At 41.0% G+C, this 11,210-nt stretch overlaps 1 protein-coding gene across 3 annotated transcripts in view; it reads left to right on the top strand.

The window, feature by feature from the left end:
- slc6a8 (solute carrier family 6 member 8) overlaps positions 1 to 3,233 on the top strand; it is a 25,926-nt gene extending 22,693 nt beyond the window's left edge. For 2 of the 3 annotated variants that reach the window (XM_034589955.1, XM_034589956.1), the window contains exons 11-14: positions 529 to 631; positions 1,042 to 1,142; positions 1,232 to 1,402; positions 1,613 to 2,061. In XM_034589955.1, coding sequence (XP_034445846.1) covers positions 529 to 631; positions 1,042 to 1,142; positions 1,232 to 1,402; positions 1,613 to 1,747 — 510 coding nt within the window. In that variant the 3' untranslated portion in view covers positions 1,748 to 2,061. Of the gene's footprint in view, positions 1 to 528; positions 632 to 1,041; positions 1,143 to 1,231; positions 1,403 to 1,612 lie in introns of all 3 variants that reach the window. The other variant, XM_034589957.1, reaches the window with a different exon arrangement.
- The last annotated feature ends 7,977 nt before the right edge of the window (positions 3,234 to 11,210 follow it).

Raw genomic sequence — 11,210 nt, 5'->3', positions numbered from 1 at the left:
GGGAATGGCTGATGTAGAGAAACAAAAAGTGGCGCTCAGACTGTGACTGTCTGAAACACAACTGAATGCTGAATATTACCCATGATCCTCTGCTTCCTGAACCTGAAGAGCTGCAGCTGTAACAAATCCACCAAACTCTGTGTAGAATTATTGATGTTTTCTAAGTTTCCTGCTGAATATTGGAGATAAACTCTGGTTTTTAATAACTTCAGAGTCTTTTTAACTGATCTCAGTTCAGCTTCACTCTTCAACTGGAGCTGGTTGTGACAGTTGAAGCTGACTCTCAGTCAGTTCTTCTCACAGGAGATGGAACCCACTCAGCAGAGTCACAGAGAACAGACGTTCAGGGAGAGAAGGAGGAAACTTTCTCTTGTTCACACTCACACATCAGACTCTCTGTAACCAAGCTGTGGTGTACGGTTAAAACATCTACAAAAGCTGCTTTCAGACCTGCACTGCAGTTTCTCCGGAGGACGAGTACGTGTGAACGCAAATTTTAAAACTGGATCTTTATCTGTCGTCCTGCAGGGAGGGATGTACGTCTTCCAGTTGTTTGACTACTATTCGGCCAGTGGAATGACTCTGTTGTGGCAAGCATTCTGGGAATGCATAATAGTTGCCTGGGTCTACGGTATGACACACACACACACACACACACACACACACACACACACACACACACACACACACACACAGTCAGTGAAGTATACTGTGTCAGTGAAGTATGTGATCTTAAAATAAGTGCAGGAATAATTATGTAACATGATGTGAAGGTCAAAGTTTAGTCTGTTAAAGTAAAAATGATCCTCGTGGTTAACATGAGCTCATAGTTTATTCCTCTCTGTGAAAAAAGTTGTCAAACGTGTTGGTAACGTGCGCTGGTGTCAGAGAGAGGAGCAGAGATCTATGTATCAATATATATATATATATGTATATATATATGTATTATATCTGTTCATGTGTTTGTTTCTGGAGCGTATAAACATTGTGCTTCTGTCTCAGACGGTTCAGTCACGACTTTGTTGATTGATTGTGTCGCAGGTGCTGACCGCTTCATGGACGATGTGGCTCGTATGATTGGCTACCGTCCTTTCCCCTGGATGAAGTGGTGCTGGTCCTTCATCACTCCATGTGTCTGCCTGGTGAGACTGAACCGTAGAAAAACACTGATTTCTCTTTCTCTATAATAAAAAATCCTATTTGTAAATGTTTTCCATCCTGTTGTCTTTAGGCCATCTTCATGTTCCACCTGTTCAACTACAAACCTCTGACCTACAACAATGTGTATGTGTACCCGTGGTGGGGCGAGGTGATTGGCTGGTGTATGGCTTTGTCCTCCATGCTCTGCATCCCCGTCAGTGTCCTCTACAAACTGTTCAGAGCAAAGGGAACATTCAAAGAGGTAGATCTCAAAGTTTGTCAGTCCAGTAAAAGTTGATGTTCAGTGGTTTCCAGGCAACACATTCCTTAGGTTTAAAGTTTTACTGCATGAGAAACGTGGTAAATGATTCGTGTCAGTTCAGCCCGTTAAGAAACAGATTGTTACTCTTTAACCAATCAGAGCCCCTGAGCTGACGTCACATGACCTCTGATGTTTCTTGCTGTGTTGCAGCGCTGGGCCCACCTGACCACTCCGGTGTGGGGGGCCCATCACCTGGAGTATATGGCCCCCGACGTCAGAGACCTGACGCTGATCTCACCCGGCAACGACGACAACAAGGTCATCATCTTTGAGAGCGTCATGTAGTCTGGGCTCCACCAATCACAGAGCTCCATCTCCATCCATCCCACCGAGCACCTCGACCTCAGAGATCAATCAGCTGATCAGAGCTTCATCTGCTTCTCGATAGGAAAAAATCAATCCCTCAATGAAAAGATGTTCTTACTGATGGCGTCTCGCTACGTCCGACGCCAGGTCGAGCTTCCTCTATCTTGGATTAATGGAATCAATGGAAGCTTGTGTCGATGGGGGAGTGCAAACACACACCTACCTACCTGTTAGAGGGCCATTACACACACACACACACACACACATACCTGTTAGACGGCCATTACACACAGACACACACTCTCTCACACACCTTTGACCTCTGTGTGTGTCGAGGCCATTTGTTGAGACAGAATTTTAGACAAACAGACTGAGCCCCAGAAACGAACTGAGGTCGTTTGCGTCGTAACAGGAATTAAAACGTTCGGTCCTTCAGTCACGTGATGAAACGTTGAGATGTGCTCACTTCCTGTTAAGGCTCATTTGTTCTGACTTTATGTTCGAGGAGAGAAACATCCCACATACTTCAATGCATCCTTTACGTTGCCATGGTTTATAAGCAATACATCCACTAGAGGGCAGCGCAGGGTCAAAAGTTTCTGAAAACAACGAAAAGCTGTCGCAACGTAAAGGCGACAGTTCAATTCACCAACTCAAATTTCTTCCTTCCTTCCTTTTGTGTCCTATGGTCATCTTGCTTTAACTATTGGTTACACTGCCCCCAACGACTTCCTGTGGTACTGCTTCATTTAGTCTGTTTCATCCGTAATGAACGTAACAAAATGAACGCACAGTACAGACAGGAAGCTCCGTCGTTTTCACTATACTTATCCAAAGTTGAGCATAAATGAGCCTTAATAGGTAAAATAAAAGTTTCCACGCTCATTTACACTTAAAACTGAAACTCAATTTCAAAGAAAACATTCCTGTTACGGGGTAACCAACGGTCCCTGAACTGACCACGCTGCCAGGAAGCTGAGCTCAATGAGCCCGGAACGCATCATCAGACTGATCCTGGTTCTGCTTTAGTCCTGAGTTTTACTTTGACCTTTAACCTTTGACGTCTTTAAGTCTGTCGGCACTTTATTTGACACTTTGATTGTTCTGAATTCTGAGGTTCAGGGTTTCTGTTCTGTTCTCAAGTTCAATACTGTGAATCACCAGCTCCGACTACTGATCCCAGAACAGTCCTGACTGCTGGGCAGCGTGTGACTCTTTGACCGTTGACCTCTGACCTGTCGCTCAGAGGCAGATCCTGTATCAGAGGGAAGCTTCCAGTGAGGATTCAGTCGTTGTGTTTGCTGACGAGAACTTTCAACGGGACTCGGGTCTTCGAGCTCGACCTTTTACTCTGAAGCCAAACAAACGCAAAGTTAAATTCATCTTAACTCAAACTCAACATTGTTTTTAGATCCGGAACTTTCAAACAACAGAGACAACAAATCTAATAAATGTAATAATCAGTCACTTTTATTCAAGTAGTTCATTAAGAGAAACTTCTTCATCGTTCTGATTATTTTCTCACATTTTACAGATCAATGATATTTGATCAACAGACGTCGTTTAAACTACAAAACATCACAGACTGAATCTCACTGGATCTGACCTTTGACTTCTCTTCGTTCTGGATACGACCTCAGGTTGGGCTTCGTTCTCCCCCCCCCCCCCCTTCCGGTCGACTGAAGTGCCAAACGAAACAATTCGCGCTCAACGCTGCCAATAATCAACCCGATCACTCATCTCTGCCTCGTCTCCTCAGTCTCATGAACGCTGAGCTCCTCCTGCCGAACATCTCGCTCTCGTCCGGCGCTCCGTCTGATTTACGATCGTCACAAACGGAAGCTGTCAGTAAAACGTTGATCTGAAAGTGTTCACGCAGCCACTCATCTCTTACGCTGACGGACGTCGCTGGAAGACCGAAACCTTTTAATGGACGTTTCTGTTCATACGTCGTCACAGAAACTAGTCAATTTACCTGAGCAGATTTTTAAACATAATTTTTCACTCATTACGAACATGTGAAAAGAAAAATTTGCTATAATGTTGGAAATCGGTTTTAGCGTCTATGGTTCCCTTCACTGGAGAGCGACTCTTAAAAAGACGTTTCACTGTTAACGTCCTGGCGTTCACCGTCCGTCAAATCCAGCGAGAGCAAAGACTTTGGTCCAATCAGCTGGTGGCGAGATGAGAGCCGGAGGACTCAACGTGATGCCACGCGTTGCCTTACGTCGTTGTCTTAAATCTAGAGCCCGAACGGTTGACGAGCCAAACCCGGAGCCCTGCAGGACATCCTGTGTACGGCTCCGGCTCACATCCCACCAATCAGCAGTCTGCACGGGCGTGTCTACAACTCTGTCTCCTAGCAACCAGTCACCTTCCACGTGTCACAGGGAAACGTAATGATTGGAATGTAAGACGAAGTAAAACTACATGCAATTGCACATTGTTATAAAATAATGTTGCCAGCACTTTTAAATAGATTTGTGTTAGAAATTGTGTTTTGTTTTACATATTGTAAAAATAATTCAGAGATTTATTTTGTGGAGGCTTTTATTTTGCTGATACATAAACTCTGACAAATATATATATTGAATATCTTTGTGTGTATCTATATTTGATGCAGTATGTAAATGTGATGACTGCGAAGAGGATTTCTGATTGTTCACGTTTAGCCAGCGAACACGAGCAACGAGCCGCGCCGACCGACGCCGGCTGCGACCAACTCCAGCTTCAGGCTACCTCACTCCTCGTTCAGACGTTCAACGTAGAACTTGTTTTAGCTTTTTAGGAAAATGTTTTGTCAGCAGGAGGTGATGGTGGAAGGTGTTTCTGGAAACGTTTTCCCGCCTCGTCCTGTTTCGTGTTGCAGCTTTAGAGGTTCTCGAACATCGAGGGAAATTAAATAAACTGAAAACCTGCAGGAGGCAAATTTTTTTGCTGTGATTTGAAAAACAAACAAACAACTTCAGACAAAATGAAACGTGGACGTTGAACGTGTCACATGTTTGTGCGTCTGTGGTCATGACAACCACGCATGTTGGTGCGGAGAGGCCTTGAAATAGTGTCTCACTGGCTAAGGTGAACAAGCAGCGAGGGGCGGGGCTTTTATTTGGCGAGTTTGCTGCGATGCAGTGATGTTAAGGCTGTCGAGGCTTCGTGTGGCTCTGAACACACTACGAAAGGGAATTTTATTTTCATTTACTTTTCTGATTTCTAATTCTCAAAGTGCTTAAGTGTTTGATGAGTTTTAGCTTTAGAGGATTTTAGTTATTTTTTTCTGTGTTTTATTTTGTTGAATATCAGTGTTTACCCCCCCCCCCCCCCTAAAACAATAATTATGTCTGCTTTTCTAATTTGATAAAAATTATTTGCACATATTTTACATGACGACAAACGAAGAAACTTTTAAGATTAAACATAGATTCAGATTTGAGAAGTGAAGCTGCTGCTGGTTCACTAACATCAACTACATATCCCAGCATGCAGTGGGACTCAACCATGGTTCATTCAAGAAAACGATGATTCTTCAGGAGAAATGAAATCAAACAATCATTTGAGGATTAAAAACTTCTGTAAGTTTGAATGAAATCATTTCAGACTCAGAACTGAAGATGAACTCCAACAAAGGCAGATTTAAAGAGACAGTAACAGAGATTATTCGATGTTAAACGAGTAGGAAAGTTGTCGTAGTCGAGTCTGAAGTGCCACTAACGTCACTAATGAAACTAACGGGAGGCAGTATTTTATAGAAACATCTCATTTTAAACTTTTATTTTTAAAGTGAAGTTTTTTTTAATGGAGCCTCGGAGGGTTGGAGCCTGAAAAAGATTCAAATCTGCAAATGAAAATGTACATTTACCAAAATCTAATGTTGTTTCATGTCATTTTGTCTTTGTGCTCTTCTGCCAAAAAAACCACAACATGTTGTGACAGTATTTTTGAAGAGAGACGGAGGACGGCAGCTGAGGTCAGAGAAAATAAGACTGTAAAGTTTTCTGGAGTGAAAATCGTCAAACGCTGGTTTGAATCCTCACGTTTACTGTGATGATTCTTTCAGGGTTCGAGGTTCGGAGACAGACTGATGTTCTCAATGCGATCACTCTCTACAACATGAAACACGTCTGAAAAACTTCTCAGTATTTTTCTATGAACCTCTGTAATTCTGCTGCTCCACTGATTTTTCCCTTTTAAACCTTTTATGTTTTTATGGCTAAAATGTAAAATGAATAGAAAGATCACGTCCTTCACCACAAAGCTTTTATAAATATAAAACATGTTCCATGTATTTTCAGCCTGTTCTGTGGCGACAAGGAAAATATAAAATACAAAAATGGATTTATGCAGATTTAATCTACATATTGTTTTTCAAACTTTGCTGTGATATAAAATATGTTAAGATTTAAATGAGATATTTTGATTTTAATATTTATTAAAAAAGTATAAAAACTAATCGAAAGAATCCAGTCACTACATTTGTTCTTGAAGCTGTTTATTTTCTATGGTTTTATTATAAAGATTTATTCTAGTTAAATGATTATTTTTTGCAAATATCAGATTTTTATCTAAATATTTTTACTTTGCTTTTGAAATCTCAGACTTTTTTTACGAGGATTCCCTAAAACTTAGATGATGAAATATGAAATATGAGTGAAGCCGTCATCAGTCTGTCTCTAACACTGAGTGATGTCACAGTGATGTCACAGTGATGTCAGCTGACTGACAGGTGACTTATGCTGTAAACTATGGACGTATTATAAGAACTGGATACTGGACAATAACACAGAATGTATTACATTTAAAAAACGTCTCTTTAAGTGGACGTCTGAAATGTTTCAGTTGCAGTACTATACGTGGCCACTGGGTGGGGCTAGCTAAGGTATCCAGCTCTTCATACGTTCATGGTGTGAACTGAACAAACTATGCAAAGAGTCTCAGCTCTGAAGTTTTCTGTGGTTTGGACGAACAGTCTGACGGAAACGACTCGAAACGTTGATGAACATGTTCCGACAAACGAAAACTTTCTGTTCAAACAACGTGAAAATGTGGGAGTTTGATTCATAAAACAAAAAAAAACGTTAAACACGATAAATGATTTGTGTTTCTCCCTCCAGACTTTCAAAGAATATTCAGAGAAGCCACGATTACAGAAAATGTTTTCAGACAAATGAAACCAATACAATCTAAATTATTATTATTTACGACCTCAGTGTTTCTAACATTCGGTCGATTCTGAGGCCAAAAGTTTCCGTGAGAAAAAAGTTAATGAGAAAGAACCAACGGAGTCAAAAGAATCTGTTCTGTTCGTCCACTGCAGGTTGTGATTATCGACACTGTCGCACAAACGACAGCGTGTTTCCTTCAGCGGAGAGCAACACTGCCCCCTGCTGAGGGGGGGTTGAAAAAAAGATTGTCAATGATTTTAGAGCCAAAACACTTTTAACCTACACATTTAAAAACAACAGAATCTTAAAGGGAACGTTCTTCTTTCACGGACTCATCACATTAACTCTACAACGTGTCACTGGTGCTGCCGTAAAACTACCAAAATCTTTGCTCTTTAAACTAAATAACCTTCTTACCTTTTACGTTTTTTTGAAAGCTGATGTTGTAGCAGTGTGACCAGCAGGGGGCGCTGTCCTCTGGTGGGAAATACCATTGTGTTTGGGCTGGAAACAGAGAAAACGTTACAAAGAATAAAGACGTGTTTGAATTCAACGAAATGTTATAAAGTTATTTGAACTGAAAGAAGAGGATTAAAAATGTGGTTGTGATAAAAGTTTGTTGTAATTGGAGTTTACAGAATCTAAACGGACTCATGATGTTTAAATATTTAATGTAAGAACATCCGACACAAAGCTATGATCTTATTGTAAAGTGCAACATGGTCAGCGGTTGTGTTGTCTAGAAAGAGTTGAGTCAAGAATAATCCTGTTTTATAATAATCTATAAAACTTTTTTAGATTCAGTGTAATTTACACTTTGACAGAACGACATCATCCCTGATGCCCTATAACGTTACGTAGAAACCAAACCAACGAATCTTTTTAGAATCAGATGAAACACTTCCTTCTACCACCAGAGTCTTTTCTCAGTTCGGTAACGAAACTGAGTCAAATTTGGGGAAATCTTCAGTTGTTCTGATTTGCAAACATTTGCTGAAGCTCCTCCTCTTTTTCCCGCCCAAACTGAGCTACTTGCTGACCTCATTCATCCCAGCATCGGCCATTTTGTTGTAACTGTGTCTGTGACTTCCTGTAAATCGCCGTCTTCCATCCAGAACTGTAGATTTCTAGAGTCAATTAGGTGAAAAGTATCTCGACGAACTAACATCTGTGTTCACGACGGTGACGACACTCTGGGCTCGACGTAAACGAGTCACCAGCCAAAACCTTTGAGCCCAGATGATGTCAGTTGTTCTTCATTGACCTTTGACCCCTGTGAGGGTCTCCATGCTGTATCCACTGTGATCGTTGTGCTCGTCCACCACCGACTAAACCAATAGCAATAAAACCAGCATCTTGAAAAACAGCTGATCTGTCTCCTTGGTTACTGGGTTGTTTGGGACGTGGGATGTTAATGAGTCTCTACGAAGGTTCGTAAGCGTTTTGTGAGAGCGCCATCTACTGACCCTTTTCATAAGTCAACTTTCAAACTGGTCACATTTTAAAAACATTTAAATAAATGAAGCAAAAACAACAAGTTATAGAAACAAAGTGATAAAAAACATATTTTCTATTGTTCCCAATTTTATCCATAATCAGATGCAACAGTTTTCTAGATGTTATAGAAACATATATACGATTAAATGAAATGACTTTAAACTTTGGTTTAGATCAAAATAATGAATCAATAAAATAAAAAAAATACATGAAACGTAGTAAAACTTCAAAGTTAAATCTAAATCTTTTCATATTATGAAGGACGGGAATAAATAAGCACATAAATGGAAAATTAAAAATAGTTTGTGTTGAAAAATGTTTGATATTAATTGTAGTGTTTTAATGAAGGAATTTATAAATGTATAAATATATACATTTATGAAGATATCATCACTTCATCTGTGTCATTTTCTTTTGTATAAAAACTTCAAACATCGATACAGTTATGATGGTTCCCTGATGGTTCTCTGCAGCCTGAAGTTTTTGAACGGGTGTGAACTTCTAAGAAGCAGAAGACAGAAATACTCGAGGCTGAAAGCAGACGCTGTCCTGTCAGCGGTTTGAGACACAGGCTGTGGGGGGGGGGGGGGTGAAAGCTGATCTGGTGAGACGGTGCAGAGGCTCAGGCTCAAACTGGTTCCACACCAAACGGATGTTTAGACCAACAGTTGCTTTATGAAGACGAGAGGAGGAAGAGCTGTGACGCTAAGTTTAGACAGGAGACAGAAACAAGAGGAACCATGTTGGGTCCTGAAGCGACGTCAGAGTTTCACTTGACGTCTTCAAGCTACTTACGAGCAAAACGTGAATAGAGAAGTTGTTTCTAAATAAATATGACGCATTTATTTCGAATGAATATTTAATAATATCAACTCAGTGAAGTTTTTGATTCAGATTTAAATGGTTTGTTTCACCACAGACTGTAAATACAGATATACGATACTGCAGCGCCCAACGTGGAGTCAAACCATCTTGATCGCCCCCTGGTGTCTGGCTACAGTATAGATCATACACCATCCTCCTCCATGTTAGCAGATGAGACATGGACCAAACTAAAAAAATCAAAGTAGATAAATGTTTCTCAAAGATTCTGTCATTTCAAGTTGTTTGGTTTTATACGTATTCGATGAGATAAATGAAATGAGATGCCAGAGTTCATATCCAAGATATTTTGGCCTCATGTCAGGGCAGTGGAGACGCGTCGTCCATCTTTATTTACTGTCTGTGTTTCACATGGGACGTCTCATGCTGCTGAAATGCATTGTGGTTCTTTAGCTCGTGTTTCGAGTTCAGAGAAAGTTCAGAGAAACTTCGCAGAAAAGTCACCAGCCTATAAAATCACGTTTTTGATTATTCATCACTGTGGGGGGGGGGAAAATCACCCTTTTCTCTACAAACTGGAGGAAGTGACCTCGCTACCAAGTCGGCCATGACAGATGACGCTCCCGTTAGCAGGTATACGCAGTTTAAACACAGGTAAATAAGTTTCTTTTTACCCACAGCAAGTAAAGAAGATTGACTGTTTTTTTTTTCTCTGGTGCGTTTTGTTCGCTGTGATTGGCTGTTGTCGTTATAACGATCACGCCCACAGTCAGGCCTTGAAGCAACAGCGTCGCACAACGATGACATCACAAGACAGTCGGCTGCTCTTTAACAAAGGAGAGAGCACAGTGAAGTCATTTTGAAAAACGAAACTCTTACTGAGACGTTTCAGAGACGAGTGAAAGAAACAGAGGAAATTCTGTAATCCAGAGTCGACAGTTTATTTTCTATCAAACGATGACACATGATCCATGAACCTTCACATGAACTTTCACATACAGATCAACCTTTTCACATCAGGTCTCAGGAAACCAGCGGCTGTGAATAAAGACGGACGACGACGAGAAGTTACACATGTGCATGTTCCTGTTTCTGATGAGTTTGGTTTTAATGTCATTATTAACAACTGAGACCCTGTGTCGGCCATCTTTGAAAACAGACGCTGATCATGTTTGGTACGAACCTTTTCACGCAATCGTTCACATTCAGCTGAGCAGACGTTTTCTACATGTGATCAAACTGTCCAATCGTCTTTCGATACAAACACCATGTGATTCTTCCTCCACCAACAGAACAAACATCAAACAAGGTTTTAAAGTTTAAAGTGTGAAACAAAATATCTTGTGTCGTCAGAACACGGCTCCGCCCACACTGACATGTTTTCATTTTAAAACTTCCTGTCCTCAGCGACACACGTCACCTGACCATTCACTGGTCATGTGATGTAAACAGTTGGTTGCTTGGTTACAGAGTGACAGTGGAAAGTGAGAGCAGGGTTTAACGAGGTGGAACTGTTACTGACAGGAAGTGTTGGAAACGCTTTGTATTCACCGCTGGTAGTCGAGTCATGTGACTGACGAGAACCAATCAGGAAGAGAACGTGGGCGTCTTCGTTTACTAAAGTCTCAGTTTCTGTTCAGACTAAAACACAAACCCAGAGTTTTCAAACTAAAACGAGACCAGTTTACACAAGTCTCTGATTCAAAGGCTGGAAAACTCCAGAGTCGTGTGGACGGCAGGCGTAACCATAGCAACAGGGATGAGTTTCAAAACTACAACACATCAGTGTGGGCGGAGCTAGAGCAAAGCAAAGAAAAAAAAAAACTGAGGTTGAACCCACAACAAGAAAAGTAAACACTCAAGAGTCAGAACATGAAAAGTTTCACTCCTTTAAAGAGACGCGGCCTTTGACCCCGTGTTGGTCGTCAGAGCATCGAACTTCGAGACAAGATTCTTCGTCC

The sequence above is a fragment of the Hippoglossus hippoglossus genome, chromosome 7 (genome assembly GCF_009819705.1).
Source record: "Hippoglossus hippoglossus isolate fHipHip1 chromosome 7, fHipHip1.pri, whole genome shotgun sequence".
Taxonomy (NCBI): Eukaryota; Metazoa; Chordata; class Actinopteri; order Pleuronectiformes; family Pleuronectidae; genus Hippoglossus; species Hippoglossus hippoglossus.
This window is presented reverse-complemented; position numbering and strand designations above follow the sequence as displayed.